This window comes from Acomys minous (genome assembly GCF_964271855.1).
Source record: "Acomys minous genome assembly, chromosome: 15".
Classification (NCBI taxonomy): Eukaryota; Metazoa; Chordata; class Mammalia; order Rodentia; family Muridae; genus Acomys; species Acomys minous.
In genome coordinates, this window is record NC_140497.1 from 60,064,463 (window position 1) to 60,083,177 (window position 18,715).

General features: G+C 45.8%; 1 protein-coding gene across 1 annotated transcript in view; it reads right to left on the minus strand.

The window, feature by feature from the left end:
* KDR (kinase insert domain receptor) overlaps positions 1–18,715 on the minus strand; it is a 45,288-nt gene that overhangs the window by 17,432 nt on the left and 9,141 nt on the right. Inside the window, exons 4-19 of the mRNA XM_084759348.1 lie at positions 17,454–17,584; positions 17,053–17,221; positions 16,347–16,486; positions 15,554–15,731; positions 13,940–14,054; positions 13,690–13,853; positions 11,853–12,009; positions 10,856–10,967; positions 9,587–9,695; positions 8,464–8,808; positions 6,346–6,492; positions 5,540–5,671; positions 2,804–2,910; positions 2,185–2,320; positions 1,745–1,849; positions 132–245 (exon numbers count right to left, since the gene is read on the minus strand). Coding sequence (XP_084615474.1) covers positions 132–245; positions 1,745–1,849; positions 2,185–2,320; positions 2,804–2,910; positions 5,540–5,671; positions 6,346–6,492; positions 8,464–8,808; positions 9,587–9,695; positions 10,856–10,967; positions 11,853–12,009; positions 13,690–13,853; positions 13,940–14,054; positions 15,554–15,731; positions 16,347–16,486; positions 17,053–17,221; positions 17,454–17,584 — 2,361 coding nt within the window. The remainder of the gene's footprint in view (positions 1–131; positions 246–1,744; positions 1,850–2,184; positions 2,321–2,803; positions 2,911–5,539; positions 5,672–6,345; positions 6,493–8,463; positions 8,809–9,586; positions 9,696–10,855; positions 10,968–11,852; positions 12,010–13,689; positions 13,854–13,939; positions 14,055–15,553; positions 15,732–16,346; positions 16,487–17,052; positions 17,222–17,453; positions 17,585–18,715) is intronic.

Consider the following 18,715-nt stretch of genomic DNA (forward strand, 5'->3'; position numbering starts at 1 on the left):
ACAGCACCCACTAAATTTCCCCGAGGTATGCAGTACAGTTGGGACTCTGCAAAGTGTTGCTCCCTTCAGACACTCAAAGAGAGCGAGCTGGAAGGTAAGCACAGGCGAGCGGACCCACAGCAGGCACTCACCTCCCGGCTTGGTGCAGGCGCCCAGAAGGTTAACCACATTGAGGTGATGGCCGATGTGGATAAGGATCTTAAGTTCAGACATGAGGGCTCGGTGCTCACTGTGTGTTGCTCCTTCTACAGATTCGGGATAAAGATGAAAACCATTAAGCGTTTGCCACAGAATGATGGATGCATTTAGCAGTGCAGCTCACTCTCCTTGTGTAGCATGGCTATAGCTAGGTAACAGGGCAACAGTGTGTTCTGAAATATCTAATGTAAACTTGCCTTCTAATTAGAAACCAAAGCTCTACTTTAAGCAAACCCTGAATGACTGGCATTTAAAGGAATCTAAGGAGGCGCTTCCTGTAACACAGAACATCTCTGCAATAGATTCTCATACAGAGTCTCTATAAAACCGGATTTTTCTATTTCATGTTTGGTAGGCTGCTTAGGGTCTTGTCATTTTAATGCCTCCTATACATTACATATTCTCAGATCTAGGGACCAGTGAGCTGGCTGGGTGGGTAAAGGCGCCTGTCAGCAAGTCTAACAGCTACGTTCAAACCCTGCGACCTACATGATGGTAGAAGAGAACTGGCTCTGACTACCATACACACCCTGTGGAGTGCAACTTCTCTCTGTCTCTTTGTCTGTGTATGTGTGTGTGTGTCTTTGTCTCTGTCTATCTGTCTGTCTGTCTCTCTCTCTCTCTGTCTCTCTCTCTCTCTCTGTCTCTCTCTCTCTCCTCTCTCTCTCTCTGTCTCTCTTTCTCTCTCTCTCTCTCTCTCTCTCTCTCTCTCTCTCTCTCTCTCTCTCTCTCTCTCTCTGTGTGTGTGTCTTTGTCTCTGTCTGTCTGTCTGTCTGTCTCTCTCTCTCTCTGTCTGTCTCTCTCTCTCTCTGTGTCTTTGACTCTCTCTCTCTCTCTCTCTCTCTCTCTCTCTCTCTCTCTCTCTCTCTCTCTCTCTCTCACACACACACACACACACACACACACACACACACATCACCTTTAGATTAAAAATACAAATAGAGGAAGGGAGCTTTGAAAAGCACCAGACCCACTGTCAGAGGGTGGGCAGTAGCATCTCCCTTCCGGGAAGCAAGGATAAGTGGAGCAGGAGATTTGCCTACATTGCCTTCCCTTATCAGATGGCAAGGCCACAGCTCTATTATTAGGAAAAGACGCTTATTTCTAAAAGAACACCCACATCCTTTTCTGCTTGCATGGCCATTCTTACTTTGCAAAGTATCTCGATAAATGAAGTTCTTTGGCATGTTCTAATTCTAAAGAACAGGGTGGCTTTGAATTCTGTTATTTTTACTGATAGCAAGCTCCTTTTCTCATTTCTAAAATGTTTATAATCAGCTCACATAACAATACACTAAGGGAAAAAATGTCACAGAAGCAGATAGTTTCCCCCTCATATAACCAGGACCAGTAAATAGAGCTGTGCAAGCTGATCCTTGTTCCGAGGTCATGTGCCCTTGCATGAGGCTCCAGGAGGAAACCCTTTCCCATTTGTGCCAAGGCAGAATAAGCCAGAGCCTTTCCGGCCCACCTATGCAGAGAGCCACTGATGCAAGCCTTATATCAGCCAGAAAGAGATACACCACAATGTCATTTTGCTTTTTACCTTTCAACATCTTCACGGCCACGGTTTTGCAGGTCGCTGTCTTGTCAATCCCAAAGGCATCTGCCTCAATCACTTGGCCAAAGGCACCACGGCCAAGAGGCTTCCCTAGAACCAATGGTAATGGCCATTACAAAATAGACCTTGATTGTCACACTGTCAGAGGGGTATATGATGTACCCCGTTTAGACCCACAACCCACTTTACTCCCTTGTTCCAGCTTTTCCTTTCACTCTCCAAAATGTCCCACTTTGGATGGCTGTACAGGCTCCTTTCCACTAGAAGGCTAAACAGATGACTCCCCAAAGCCAAGAGATAAAACTAATATTTATAAATCAGAATACGTCATCTGAATAGACTAGACCTGTCATGGCCCTAAAGGAGGAGGGTTACCTAAAGGCTGGTAAAAACCAATATCAAGTGAATACCAGCTGGCAACTCACCTAGTTTCAGCCGGTCCCTGGGGAACTCCCACTTGCTGGCATCGTAAGGCAAGCGCTCACAGCGCTCATCCAAGGGCAGCTCATCCGGGTCCATGACAATGGACAAGTAGCCTGTCTTCAGTTCCCCTTCATTGGCCTGGAAAGCATAAATCCTTCCAGTCACACACAGATCCTCTTGTTTGGTGGTTGTTTTGTACACTTATTATTGTTTAATAAGGGCCTTATTCATGATATCTCATTTTTCAATGAAACCCACGGCGTTTGAGAGTAGTTCTATTATAGTCCTGCCTTTAGTGCCTCTTCAGTTTCCAAAATGAGTTCAGAATAAAGTTTCTAAATCTTAATTGCAGTGGACAGTCCAAACCTTTTACCTCTCGAGTGGCTTCCATCAATTAATGCCCATAGCCCATCCAAAGAAAATGGACAAGAATGTTATTGTATTGCAGTAAAAATGTGTCTATTGAGCCAATAACAATGAGAAGAAGCAGCTGAAAGAAACCCAGTCAGGTTCCATTAATCAACAAAACCAACATGCAAGGGACGGGGACAGGGATGGGGGTGGGGGTGGGGGCGTGGGGGGTGGGGTGGGGGGTGGGGGGGTGGGAGATTATGCTGTTACCCGCTTAACGGTCCGCAGAACGATGACAAGAAGGAGCCAGAAGAACATGGCAATCACTGCAGTGCCTACGAGAATAATGACTTCCAAGTTGGTCTTTTCCTGGGCACCTGGAAGACACATTGGAGTGATCGATAACTGAGAACCCATGGTCTTTGGTAGAGGTGTGATGTGAAAGGCAAGATCTCATGTTCATCCACTTTCAAGACTCCTAAAGACCAATATCCGCATACTCCTTAAGTTGGGCGGAGCTTGCGGCATTCTTAAAGAACAACAGGAGCATCCAGCAACCAAATCCTCAAACAATGAACCATAGGGTGGGTGTCTTAAGAGATGCATACAGGATGTGTTTGGCAAGAGAACTCTTTGAGAGAGAGAGAAAAAAAGTTCGTCAATTTGTGCATAATGCAGTCAGGTTGTGTGTTGATAGTTAGGGTCTTCACTTGTGTGGCACAGGAAAAGTGCTTGTTTAGGTATCAACACAAAGGAATAAGTAAAGCCCTTTGCCCAGCCACCGCTTGTGACCACACACTTACTATGCACTCGCTGCTTGGCTACACTATACTGGGTCTGGCCAAACTGAGCTGACCAAAACTCTATCTGTCCCTATGTGGCAGAAGCCTGAAAGAGGAGAAGAGAGAGGATGGGACGGAAGGACAGAGACAGACAGGGACAGAGACACAGAGATGGGGACAGAGAGCAAGAAAGTGACAGCACTGAGGTAAAGGCACTGTGTAAAAGGAGGGGGGAAGGCTAGACAAGTAAAGCTGTGGACTGGGGGTGGGGGAGGGGGCAAAGGGGAGCCATTCCAAGTGGAAATTACAGGCAGAAGACTCTCAGCACCAGTGATTAGCACCAAGGTGATGGGGATGCAACAATTATCACTTGGGATCTGGTCGCTTCACTCACACTGTGCAGCGTGGGTCAAAACAAGCCTCAAGCTGGGGGTGGTGGTAGTGGGGTGTGGCCCCCCCCAGAAGCCAGAAGACAAGCAATTAACTAGATGACAAAATAAAAATTTCCATTTGGGAGACAAGCTCAGAGTGCACTGTAAGTGGGTTTGCTTTCTCTGCTCTTCCCAGAGAAGTAATTCTTTGTACATAAAGTTGCGAAAGCCTTCTTATATAAGAGACAGAAGAAAGGCTAGAGGTTCAACTGTCTCCAGCAGTTTTGTGTGAGTATTCTAATCTTAACATCAGAGAGCTGAACAGGAGCATTCAGTGTCTGCATCTCTCTCTCTCTCTCTCTCTGTATCTGTCTGTCTGTCTGTCTGTCTGTCTGTCTGTCTGTCTGTCTCTCTCTCTCTCTCTCTCTCTCTCTCTCTCTCTCTCTCTCTCTCTCTCTCTCTCTCTGTATCTGTCTCTCTCCTGTCTCCAGGTAAATCTCCATAGTACCCATGCCACTGTGCCCACTCAAGCACAGTAACTCAATGCACATGGCTAACGGGTGGAGGCACAGCACCAGAGAGAACTGGCGGGTGCACGCTCCCTGAGATTGGCACTAAGACACGAGCGCCCTTGGAAATGACAGAACTGCCAAGCCCTTTGGCATCTCCATCCGCAGCTGCAATTTATGGAATCAATGATCTCCTGGATTTGAGAGTATGCTAGTGGCTCTAGATGCAGTATTCGATGTGAGTTTGACAGATTAAAGGGGCCAACATGGAGACTTCCAGAGCTTAGAAATCTGCCAAACCTACCTCTCCGCCTGCCCTCAATCCCTTCGCATACCCTCCTGCGCTCACATAACGTAGTTGCATTGTTCTCTAGTGGGTTACAAAAAAAATGACTCAAGAATGTTCCTCTTAAGGTGAAATATTCTGCCACATATTACTGCCTGAAAACAAACGTTGAATTTCACATCAATCCTACACACACACACACACACACACACACACACACACACACACACTCACACACACACAGTAGAGGGAGAGAAATTTGCTTTCGTATTTCAATAACAACTCCAAATTTTCCACACCACAAGAGCCATCCTCTATTAATCATCGGTTGTTTATGAGTGAATCTTGTCTTAGCTCTGGGGAAAATTCTGAGCCCTTGTCGCTAATCGAATAACAATGTCCAACACCAAATCTATTTTTTCCCCCAAGAAGATACTGAAGTGTCATTTCTGTAAGTTAACTTGGCCACTCAAGCAAAGTGAGAATCAGAGATAGGGGGATAGTCACCTCTCCTGGCTCAAAGTTTCCTCACAGAGGGAACTCTGTAGACAGGAAATATGGTACAGACTGCAACACACACACACATGCTAATTTTGCTTCCTGGTTAAAAGAATGCATGCCCGTTGAAGACAGATCATGAGCAACAAGTGAAGAAACTCTAACTCGGAACTTCCACATGACCAAGATCTGAAGCTTCCCGAGCACCCACCCTCATCTCATGTGACAGGCCACACTCAGAAGAGGTAGGTGAACTGAAAATATTGTGTAAAATTACCTTTAGGCTACGTGGGCTTACGTGACGCATAAATGAGTTATATGCTTAGCTGTATATACCCTCCCCCCAAATATCTACTAAAGCTGTGAAAACATCCCAAAGGCTGGGCATTATCTGCTCTTAAATATTTTTAGAATACGGGACACTCAACCACCATGAAGGTATCATGAGGCACCCACTTGCCATCCTACTCGAAGTATTTGAGGCTATGTACAGCACAGGTGATTCCCCCGCCCCCGCCCCCCCACCAAGCCATCGGATGAGCCCATGACATCACACTGACCTTCTATTATGAAAAGTGTCTCCGCTCTTACACATCCAAGGACATTGCAGGCCTGGCAGGTGTAGAGGCCTTCGTCCTCCTTCCTCACCCTGCGGATAGTCAGGTTCCGGTTCCCATCTCTCAGGACAATGCCTAAAAGAGGAAAGAAATGCTCGCTTCGATTCTGATGATGTAATGTGTGCTTTCTTTCTCCAGCACAGATTTTTTTTTTAAATAGCCACTGTGGCCTTCATGGCAAACTATTATCTAACTCTAAAGACACACATAGGATCGATTACCAAGCTGATCTCTCACGGGATGTCCACGTGAGGTCAACAGGACTCCCAAAATGCTGTTCCTGACTCTGAAATGAGCCAGACCCCGTACCCACATACCTCCTTGTGTGCTCGTGGCGGGCGGTGGGGGTGCACGTGTGTAGAGGCCCGAGGCCAATATTGGGTGTCTTCTTTATTGCTCCTCATCCTATTCTTTTGAGATAGGGTCTCTCCCTGAATCTGGCTCTTAATGATTCAGCTAGACTGGCTGACAAATGAGCTCCAAGGATGTGTTTGTCTTCCCGCACCCCCCCCCCTTGCCCCTTAGCAGGAGGATTTAAGAAGGATGCTGAGCTGAGCTTTCCACATGGGATCTGGAGATGCGAGTGCTGGCCCTCATGTTTGTGTGGCAAGCATTTCACTGAGCCGTCATTTTCAGTCCCCTAAATACTGCTTTCTGTCTACTTTGAAGCAAACCAGAAGTGATAGCAGTCTTACATAGAGTCCTTGAAAAAAAATCTACAACTGGGGAAATTGATGAGTTCCATTCACCTGAGTCTTCCACAAGTGTCTCGTTGTCTTTGAACCATGTGATGTGTGGAGTAGGGTTTCCAGATGCTGGGCATGAGACTTCGATGGTTTCACCAATGGTTGTCGTCTGGTTGTCCAGATTTCCTGTGATCATGGGTGCCATGCGCTCTGTGCACATAAACAGAGAACCAGGGAGCCCAGGGTTACAACAATTAGAGCAGCTTTAGTGTCCTATGACTATCAAACAGTCTAAACCGCATAAGCAGCAGCCATTGATGAAGTGAGCTGAAACTACACAAGTTGACAACAGCAATCCCGCCGGATGAGCAAAGCCAGAAAGACACTGCAGGCTTTAAATATTCACATTAGCAGCCCTGCCTGCAAATCACAAAATATGTAGGAATCTTTGGAGATTGGGGTTTTTTTTTCAGATAATAGGGTCTTTTTCCTTCCTCCAATACCACAAGGCTCTTGCCAAGGGTAACTTCTCTGGGAAGTTGCAGCCACAGAGTAGAATTCATGTTTTCTCTTGGGAAGGGCAAAGCTTCAGCACAATTACATAAGGAATGACATATTAATTGGATGACTTTATATCATTTATTTCTGATATATACCATCAGTCATATATAATGAGGCCCAGGCCATTTGCCTTAATTTTAGGTGACATAATTGCAGTTCAGGGGCTTAGGCATCTTAGCCAAGTCCCTATAACTAAGTAAATGGTTGCTGTAATAATAGAATCTGGTGGCCTAAAATCCCAGTGTGGTTTCCCTTAAGATGCATATAAACCAAACAAAAACATATTACAAAAGTCAAGGGCATTTGCTTAAATGTACAGCAAAAGATGAGCTTTACCCTCCTCCAGAAAGTCATCCCACCGCTGTGGGAACACTTGATGAGCATCAAAAAGAATCATGTGGAAAGAAGGCCCCTTTCACACTTAGCAAAACATTGTCTCCACTGCACACTACATCCACGTTCGAACAAAGGCCTTGGCTTGGTTCTAGTTCTAAGAACAGAACTCTGAAAACAACATGGGCACTTCCTATAGAAGCATATCCACTGACTGTGATGGCAACCTTCCTGGTCAAGGCTAAGGCAGGAGGCTCCTCCGCATCCCTTCCTAAACTCTTCCTCATCCGGACCAGCGACTGATGTTCATGTAACATAACTCATTCTATATGTGGAATGACTTGACTCACAGATATCTTTCCTTCTGTCCCCAAGTTTTTAATGACAGAAAATCTTATGCTAGAGTCTTTTTGCAGAGACTTCCTCCAATAAGCCAAAGCACTCAGAAAGATGACACTCATAGAAAACACTGGGGCAGAGGAGTTAACCTGGGCATTTCCCTTCCTTGCACAGAGAAGACATACATCGCAAGAGCACAACAAAGAAAGAAGATTAAAGGAAAAAGTACAAAGAGTTCCCCCCTAAATTCGCCAGATCTTCTTGGAGCCAGAGCAGAGCTAGCCCAGGTTCTGTACGAAGTACAGGGTTAGACAAGACTAGAGATCACCCCCACAGGGAATGGGAAAGGCTTTCTAATCACAAACGTATCTCCTTGAACTCCACCTACTCTGGACCACATAGGATACCACAGAAGTACAGCCAATGAGTGTAACACGCCTTCCATGGAGTCTTCTAGATCTTAAGCTCAGCCCCTCATCACCCTGTTCATGAAGCTGGGATCCCAATGACCACCGAGCATATGCCAGTGTGTTCTGTGGCTAAAATGACAACAGCAAGCAAGCAGAGACCAATTTTTGTTCTCATGCATTGGAGACCTCATGATGGTATTTGCCTGTGGCCTCATCCAGTCCTTCCAGGTCAGCACTATGAGTTTCTGGCACTCTCTTTGCCGACTTTAATCACTGAGTGCCCAAAGATGCTGCAAGAAGTGCCCTGGTTCAAGCTAATCCCTTGCAGATACTGGTAGAGACTTCATCATAAAGGCTGGAAAGAGCCAAGCTGTCTTCAAAATTTAACATTATCACCTCACCACTATTAGCTTTTTTCTGTTTCCAGGAGTGTACCAGCCTACTACAAGAGCTCCCAGAGGCCTAAACTATGCTCACGGCATTCAAACACACTGCATTTAAGGCGTTGCAATGCCATCACCCAAGGATGCCTCAGTACCTCGGATAACGAGCTGCCTGACTAGGCAATGTCTTTTCTTGGTCTTCTTGTCTTGAGCTGAGCAGACATAGTCTCCTTGGTCCTGCATGGATACATTCTGGAATGCCACAATCAAGATGTCATTCGTGCTGTTAGAAAACATGGTGGCATTCAGTTTCCAAGGAGCATCCAAGTTCTTGCAAACTGGCGTGAGCAGTTCGTCCGTGTGGACCGATGCTGCTGCCTGTGAGCCGAGCTTGTACCATGTGAGGTTCTCAAACGTATTTCTGTCTGCAGTGCACAAGAGAGACACACTCTCCTGCTCCGTTGGCTGGGTAGCAGGTTGCAGAGTAATTTCTGGACCCCCTGAAATGTAAAGCCTTAGTTAGAAGATGGTGACTTAAGTTGGTGCATTGTCTTCGTGCTCCTATGAAGAAATGAGAGAGAGCTCTTGTAGTCCCCAGCCATTACTACAAGGACAGAGCCAGGCAAGACAATTCGTTTCTCAAAATGTATTATTTGAAAATGTGAATTAATTTTCCCCAAGTATTTACTGCACTCCACTTTGAGTTCTGGATATAATTCCTAAGTTGAAAACAAAAAAAAACAAGACAAGGCATGTAATCATCACGTAGAATCGTTAACAATGTCTTCTTATTAATACACGATAATAAAACTATATTTATTACAACTAATTAGCTCACAGCCAGTACAACCAGCCCAAGTGGATCCATAAAACAAGGCTGCAGAGACAAAGGCAGAGCACTGGAAGGCAGAGTACAGAGCCCTCACACCATTTTTCCTCACTCCCAGAGGCTCCAGCCTCACTGTGTTCTCTAACAAACCCACAGATAACTTCATGAACCCTAATGAGTCATGAATCATACAACTCTGGTGAGCAAGACAAGCCACGCACAACAAGGAGTCTGAGGCCTGGAGCACCAGTGGAAACTCTCTCCGGCCAGTGACAGCGCACGAACTCTCACACAAGCGCAGAGGCTACCTGAGCAGCTTTAGCCTCCGTTACCTTCAAGTCCTAGCTACACACCACCCGACCCTCTCAAACCCCAAGAACAAGAGAGGACCTCACAGCTTAACACCCACTTTCTGAGGGGCGCCCCCACCCCATCCTCCGTTTACTCACTGATCACATGGAAGGAGATCACCCTCTCTCCTCGTCCCACTTTGTTGATGGCCTCACATTTGTACAGCGCTGACACGTTGGCAGCTTGGATGACCAGAGTACTCACAGTCTGTGAACGCACAATTCCCAAGCCATGAACAATGCAGGGTGAGCATGTACACGCCCGGAAACGGACATCCATCAGCTCCCAGCAGCTGCTAAGACCCATCTTTGCCATTTTCGCTACACACCGCCCACTTTCAAAGGTAAACAGCTCTGACCAGGCAGTTACACATGGGATACAGAAGTCCTTTGAAAACCCTCAAGGGTTCCCTTTGTGGAGGCTATGCACACTTTTCAATTTTCATGTGACTAGAATCAGAATTGCCTTTCAAAAGGCGCATAAGCTGGATTAGGCTACATGTTTCATTGCTTTTCAATGGACTGTTGGTAAGCTGTAGGTACTGTGTTCTTTCTTCTCTTTTTAAATTAACGGGTATTAATTGTACAAAGTAACAGGCTTCATTATAACATTTTTGTACATGCATATAATATACTTAGATTATACTCACTCCCAATTACCCTGTGTTTCTCCCTCCTCACTCCAAATGATCCTTCTCTTCTTCCAAAGTGGCTCTCTCTACTCTCATGCCTTTTTTCTTTGATTCATATGATTCATTTGATTCATATGAGAGAAAAACGCATTTGTATTTTGATTTATTTTGCTTAACATGATGATCCCCGCCTCTCTGTAGATGGCATAAATTTGTTCTTTAAGGCTGAAGGGGTGTGTGTGTGTGTATGTGTGTGTGTATGCGTGTGTGTGTGTGTGTATGCGTGTGTGTGTATGCGTGTGTGTGTGTGTGTATGCGTGTGTGTGTGTGTATGCGTGTGTGTGTGTGTATGCGTGTGTGTGTGTGTATGTGTGTGTGTATGCATGTGTGTGTGCGTGTATGTGTGTGTGTATGCGTGTGTGTGTGTGTGTATGCGTGTGTGTGTGTGTGTATGTGTGTGTGTATGCGTGTGTGTGTGTATGTGTGTGTGTATGCGTGTGTGTGTGTATGCGTGTGTGTGTGTGTATGTGTGTGTGTACGCATGTGTGTGTGTATGCGCGTGTGTGTGTGTGTGTGTGTGTGTGTAAAACTCGCTCTCTTTATCCACCTTGGATGATGTCACACAGACTACTTGATTATTAACCTCCAATGTATCTTTGCACGTTATTGCACCACCTACTCTTCAGAAGTGAGAATTAGAAGGAGGGATATTCAGAATCAAGACGTTCAGACTTACTTTGTTTTTTCCTTCTATCAGGGCGTATTGGTTTTTGGTGACTTCGATCTTATTTCCGCCCTGGAAATCCTCCACGGGTCTCCACTCTTTACAACTATATGGGTTTGCTTGGCTGCAGGACAGAGAAAGCACAGCATGTCGTGACTTGACTTCTCTTTCGCTCAGTAGCAGCAGGCAGGGTCAGCCTATGGTTATCATGTCCTTAGTGATAACTCCTGACACGGGGCTAACACTTTACAGGACGTGGCGCCAATTAAAAATAGACGCCAACAACGGTGGGGAGGTAGTTGACTGAGGACACAGGAGGGAAGCTGCTATTCGGGAACAAGTCTCCATTCATAAATTGGATCGACAAGTCCATTCAAGTTTTAGTTCAAAGAAAGGTGAGGAAACTTGGAAGCCACTGGGCTTCTTAGAGTCATCTCTCTGGGGCTGGGGCTTTTGTTTAGGAAAGAGCCAGCAGCTGAGGAAGAAACCAGTGTTTGCTATTTCAAAACACAACAACAGGAAGTGGAATGCTTGGGGTGGTTGAAGGTGGTGGCTGTTGTTTTCCCTAAGGATGTCTGCACTTGTGGTAGAACTTGATAAGCTGGCCTGGGACTCTTGAGGCCTGGGTTGGGTTTATCACCGCTTGCCATCCAGCAGCATTTCCTCTGAGCGATGGACCTTCCCAGAGATAAGGAGGAGCAACGTGGTGCTCTCCAGTTCACAGACAGAAGAAGAGCCAAAGATTGACAACTAGCAAATGCAGCAAATAGCATCTTTTTTGAGAGGTATGCACCAGGGCTAACTAAGAAGAAAGAGCTGACTCACATAATAGGATGCCCCCAAGCCATGGCATCTGTTAAAACTTAAGGCACAGAGGAAAGTGGGAGGTGAGTCTAAGTACCATTTGAAAGGGGGTAGCTTCCCTGTAGGCTTAGATGGGCTCATGGCACAGCTTGGCATGAAGGGATGCACGATGGCAAGCAAAGCAAGAGCACACGGCCCCACTCACCTGGCCCTGTAGGAGCACGCTTCTTCTAGCTGCCAGAACCATTGGATGCGATGCAGGGGAGGGTTGGCATAGACCGTGCACGTCAGCGTTTGCATGGTACCATACTGGTAGGAATCCATGGGAGAGATCAAGGCTTTCTCACCGATCTGGGGTGGGACTGGAGACAGAAAAGACAACCTGTGAATTGCCTAGTTGCTTTGAGGAACAAAGAGAGGATTTCATCAACTAGATCTGCCTTTTGTACTCATAGGATTTTGCCTCAGCTTGCTCTTCCAAAGGACATTAGACTCAGAGACAGAAACCCTGAAATCTTACGCTATCTTAATACCAAAGCCTGATAGGCTGAGAGACTTCAGGCTACCTACACACCCTATGCCTCACTCTCTCACTCTGCATTACGAGTTTTATTTTCCGTGTCCTACAGCCTAGAAAGAATAGGGTGAAGCTACAAAGAGTAACAAGTTGGAATAACACAGCAAACGCATGGATTGTGCATTTAGCCTTGCTGAGGTCTTTACATTAGCTTTCAGTCCTCATAACCATGGCTATGGCTTTCACTTTACACATGAGAAGGAATGAGGCAAACATTAAAAGACTTATCCAAGGGTTTCAGTTAATATGAGGCAAAATCCAGGACAAAGGTAGACTGCCTGGCTTCTGAGCAGAAGCTTGGCTTAACTTTTGAATGCACTACACACAGGGAAAAGCTAATATGCACTGAGTGTGGTGACTTCATGAAATGGAGCACTGGGGATGCTCACTGCCTGCCTCTCTGTCTTTGCTGCCTGATTATTTTCCTCTTCTCGTTGTACTTAATCATCTTTTGCCTTCCTCCCTTCTCTCAAATGCCCTTTGCCCATGCTGCTTCTAAGCAACCTTCGCAGAACTTGTTATCTTTAAACTACTCCCTAAAGAAGAAAGATGTGCTCGGAAGATGCATAGAGGAGGACGGTGATGCATAGGAAGTGCGTTACTGTAGTGAGACAATATCTTGAAGTTTAATGGGTGGTGCCAGGAAGGAACACAAAGAATTACACCAGAAGCATTTCTCCAACGGTGCTTAGAGCACAGTATCAATGCATTTACTGGGGGAGGAAGAGCGCTCTAGGCAAACAATCCAGTTCAATCCTCAACACTGTCTCTCCCATCTGAGAAGGCAGTATTCATTAGCCTACGAAGATTCTAGGAAGGGTCTGTAAGAAAGACACTTTAAATCAGCTTGGTTCCTGCTACACTCACCTGACCATGACACCTTTCTACCCCAAACCCAAATACTTAGTTATCACATTCACTTGTGGAAAGTAAAGTTAAAATTGTTCTTAAGTCAAAAGCTTACAGTCTTTCCTGGACAGACTCAGAAGGTGTCCACTGACTGTAGACAGCAAGTAAGCCAATGACACCGGCCTCCACGAGTCCCCTTGAGGAGTCCTGCCATGTATCTGCATTAAGGCAGCTAAATTTCCAGGCTCAAAGGCTACACAGAACACAAGAAGAGTCTCCCGGATCTTCATTCAGAGTGTAGCATTGTGGACAGGAGCAGTTGGGGCTCATGAAGCTTACTGACCCCAGAAACATCTGGCTAGGGGGTTCCTTGCATGTGACCACCAACAGAACATTCGCATGACTTATCAGGGAAGCATGGCCAGAGCATGTCATCCGGCATCTCATTTCGAATCGACCTCCTTGGGTCATTTTTCATCGTTTTTATGCACTGGCCCAGTTAATGCTGTGGCCAATGCAGCAGGAGACAAAGGAATGGTGGCTGGGAGATGTTGGAAGATGCATTCTCGCTCTTCCTATTTAAATTCTGGACAGAGGAGACGCTGAGTGGACTCACCATTCACAACCAGAGAGACCACGTGGCTCTGCTTCTCCAGTGTAATGGGATTAGTGAGGATGACCGTGTAGTTCCCCGCATCTCTTTCACTCACTTCCATGATTGTGAGTTCATCACCCACTGTCACTGTGTAGTTGGACTCGATGGGTCTTCCATTTCGGTACCTGTGGAAGATAATCCCAGGAGTTAGTACAAGGGAAGGGTTTTACTTCATGCAAATTGCTGCTTGTTGTTTATTTCCTGTAGTTACCATTTGATATCAGGAGCTGGGTAACTGATATACTTCACCGGGATTCGGACTTGGCTGCCCACTGTGGCTTCCACCAAAGATTTCATCCCGCTACCAAAAGCAATAAAAGGTTTTGCTAGAAGAAAAGGAAAGCAATGGTACTTGTGAATGCCTAAGTTACAGTAAATGCCCTTTTTGGTGCATATTTTTAATTAAGTGAAAAGTTAGATGCTGGGGTACACATGTTTACTGCCGTCCTGAGAGTCCACACACATCTCAGCCACATCCCAGCTCCTGTGCAGCCTCTGTCAGCATTCTCTCCTCAATAGAGCGTTTTTGTGAGCCTTGAGCAGTCTACTTACCATGCAGCCTTCTCTAGAGCATCCTCTGCTCCCACGACACCCTCTACCCACACTCCGCTCCCGCGACACCCTCTACCCACACTCCACTCCCGCGACACCCTCTACCCACACTCCGCTCCCGCGACACCCTCTACCCACACTCCGCTCCCGCGACACCCTCTACCCACACTCCGCTCCCGCGACACCCTCTACCCACACTCCGCTCCCGCGACACCCTCTACCCACACTCCGCTCCTGCGACACCCTCTACCCACACTCCGCTCCCGCGACACCCTCTACCCACACTCCGTGTTGATTCTCCAACACTCACTCCTCAGACCTTCTCTCTTTACCTGTTCCCTCTTCCATCTAGTCTCAGATTTAAAGCATATACAAATGCTTAACCCTTTCCCTGACTTCTCTGGGTTCCAGGTTTACACATCAGACATTTCTACGTGAATGTTTACCGAGCATCTCCAAGGGAACACACTCAACACTGTTCGCCACGTCCACCCAGCCCCCTTCATCTAGTGGCACCGTAGTAGTTCAGTTGCTTGTCTTAAAACTCACGTCATCTGGGGTTTTTTTTTCACTGTCAATGAAACAAGCAGCAGTTCATGCAAACTACGCCTTCAGAACACATGCAGGCCCGCGTCTCTTCTTACTTCCTCCACAGACGCCCCAGAACACGTCTTCTAGATCTCTTGCCTGGATTCTCACTATCAACCTCCTAATTCCTCCTAACTCCCTTCTTCTGCCTTCACTTCCTTAAAGTGGCTTAATGATAGACCACTTGCCTAGCGTGTGAAAGACCCCGACGTTACAAAACAAAGTACTCCATGTGAGATGCAAGGTGTTCTGATAGAAGCATAAGCTAGGGCTCTGGTATGCACAAATTATCTAAATGGAGACATTTATGTGAATAAGAAAGTATAACTGAAAGTCTGGGTGGTTTGCCTAAAGCCACCCAGAAAGTCATGCAATCTGAATTTCCCCAATTTGAGACGGTCATGCTTACTCAAGAAAGCCCCTTAGCCTTCTTTTCAGTAAACCAAAATATTTAAACTAACACTGTGGTTATAATAATAATTATAACCTTGGGCCAGCTATAACAAATAATGCCTAGTGAGCACTTACCACGTGTCATTTTAAAACTGAGACTTTTTTAACGCAAGTCCCTGACTCCATTGACAAGAATTCAAGAGTATCTTGTGAATGAATGAGGTCACCTAAATTAATGGAAATCATCTCACTCGCCCAGGCACAGTGTATTAGCAAGAAGATAGTGGCTTACTATGAACTCGGACAAATGTGCTGTTTCTCTTGGTCATCAGTCCGCTGGACGCTGCACAGATGTATAGACCTTGGTCACTCCGGGTCACACTGTCTATTGTCAAGGTGCTCAGAAATTTCTTTGTCTCAGTCCCAGGAAGGGGCTTGACGTCCCGGCTTACAATCTTCTTATGCTGATGCTGAAAAACCAAAGATTTCAGGCAGTGTTCACAGCCCAGCCGAAGCCCCCTCCAATGGCTCCTAGAGACCCACAGAGTCAAGCCCGTCCCTTCGTGAAGACTGCTAGTAATCAGAGAGACTTTAAACAGCACATCAGCAGCACGTATGTTGGGATTCAGGAGGAGTGGAAGCTGAAATACGTGAGAGTGAAGGAGGATTTCGAAACCTTCGTTACCCAATGAGAGTGAGATGTGTGTGGACCATAGAAACAAATACAACCACTGGTTAAAGAAAATGTAGCTCAGGTCACCTCTGAAAGGGGGAACAGAGAAACGGAGTAATGTCAAAAGAGTAATAACCTAGCGGAGACCAATAGACACAGCCCACTGTAAGCGGGGTGGGTTTGGGGCTCCTAGCATGACATCTTTTCATGCTTACTATGCATTCTGTCATGCCTCATATATAAAAGCGTGGGTGCGTTTGTGTGTGTGCATGTGTGTGTGTGTGTGTGTGTGTGTGTGTGTGTGTGTGTGTGTGTGTTCTACCACTTTTATAATGTATATGACCAGAGGAAACATCAATACGGCCCTTTTATCAACATCTTCAGAGCTCCGGCTTTAAGCTGCTAGTGTTACCTTCAAAGAAGGGAATTGCCAGTTGAAATTAAGGCCCACGTTGAGCTCAGTTCTTGCAGTACAGTTTAGGACAAGCTTCTCTCCGGCAGAGAGCTCGATTCCATGAGAGGGGCTCAGAGTCACATCATAAATCCTAAAGCCTGGAGCAAGGCAATGACAAAAACAGAAAGCAACATGGAAAAGAGATCGAGGACTTGGCATCCACCTTTCAAAGTGGGGTGCGATGTGTGTGTGACATCATTTTCCCTCGGGGACCTCAACTGCTTCCTAATAGCTTTTAGGAAAATGGTTTATACTGCTTTACAAATCCCTATCTTCAGCATTTTCAAAGATGGTGTAACCCGGCGAATAATAAAGTCTAGGCCATTGTGGGCCACTTGAGTAAATTGTTGAGCTTTTCATAAAATAGATACAATTAAGAGGACTGGTGCCAAGCGGCGCTCTGAATATTGCATTTTTCATAAAATGAGCTCCTGTACTAGTGGGTTTTTTTTTGTTCTTGGTGTTGGCAAGAAAGGAGAAACCCCAGTTGTAATAGTTTGTCTGGTAGAGAAGAGTATTTTTAAGATGTTATCCATATCTTGAGCTAAAAATCTTTTTCAACATCCCTTGCCCTTCACGCTACAGCTTACTCCCTGAGATCGCAATGAGAAAGCCACTCTTTATTATATGGTGTTAGTGACACAGGACGGAAATATCCACTCACCTACAACTGCAACTATGTACATGACAGACTGGTAGGTTTCCTCATTAATCTTTGCCTCGCAGAAGACCATGGCGGCATAGCTGATCATGTAACTGGGGATAGTAAAGCCTTTGTCACTGTCCCAGGAAATTCTGTCCCCATCCGGAACAAATCTCTTTTCTGGATATCTCTGATTAGGAAAAAAGAAACAAGAAATATTTAGCCCAGTACTGTCCAAACTCGATGACCAAGAAAAGACCCATCTTACTTTCAAGAACATGAGTTTATTTCTTACGCTGCTAACCCTGCCTAAAGGATCTCTGCACTTCCCTACTGACATGGTGTTGGAAGCAGGAAGCTCATCTCCTAAAGGGCTTGCAACTATGAGAATGTACAAGGTGGCTGAGAAAGAGACCACTCACTGCACAGAGCGACACGTTGAGGTTTGAAATCGACCCTCGGCATGGAATCACCACAGTTTTGTTTTTGTTCTCAGTGATGTACACGACGCCATGCTGATCGCTGACCGAGGCGATGAATGGTGACCTGTAATCTAGAAGAAAAGCGAATTCTCTCAGTGAGCGACAAGCAGGAGAGCTAGTGTTCTTGGGTCCGGGAACTCTGAGTGAACGACTGAATGACTGTCCGTGACAACTCACATGGGCAAAGACACACCCACAGGTTAGTTTGCATAGGGTTAGATACCTGGCTCCAAAGATGTGGTCAAGGAAGGGCAGAGAAGTGCATGGGTGCATGCGCACACGCGTGCACACGCGCACACACACACACACAGAGACTGGATGAAAACTCTAACAATGAGCTCAACGTCTTCCACATAGAACATTAACAAATAGAATCTATTTAAGATATTCTTTTAAAAATCTATTTAAGAAATGCTTTAGTAAATTACTATAATTTTTAATAAAATAAACACTTTTAAATGTAAATCCATACGCTTAAACTATGAGTTTTATAATACTAAAATTTCATTTCTTCATTAGGCAAATAATGTAAATGACCCGAAAGAAATTAGTATCCTTAGGAGAAAAAAACAATCAGATGATTCAGTAGTCTAAAAGAATTTTCATAACACCTTACATCTGTGAGGACTGTAGATCAGGGTCTTTATGCAACAACGTTTAATAGCCACTATGTTTAGTGCAATATTTAGCACTTATTGATACCTCTGACAATGAATATTTAGAAAAATACAGTGCCAAAGCTTGAGACGAAAGCCAGAGTAACCCTCGTTTCCTTCAGCCAGTATTCCCACAGGACTAATACACGGCCAGAGATTTACTCCATTCCCTAGAGACAGAGGCCAGACAGACTCTGGAGCCCCTCTTGAACTCTCAGAGATAGTGCCTCACCTCCCAGCACCCCACACACACACACACACACACACATCTGATCAAGCCCTGTTGTAACAGGTGAAGAAAGAGTTAATGAAACCAAGGGGGAGAAGAGTAACTAATTCCTTTCAACAGCAAAAATCTGACTTCCTCCCCAGCTGGAAAGCATAGAAATGCAGCTAGCTTTGCCCCCCCCCACCTCCTGCCCCCCCACCTCCCGCCCCCCCACCTCCTGCCCCCCCCACATGCCATAGCCATTATCTTATAAGGCCAAGGCCAGCTTCCTGGCTCCATCCACTGCTAGATGGGTCAGAGGACTGAGGAAGCGAGGT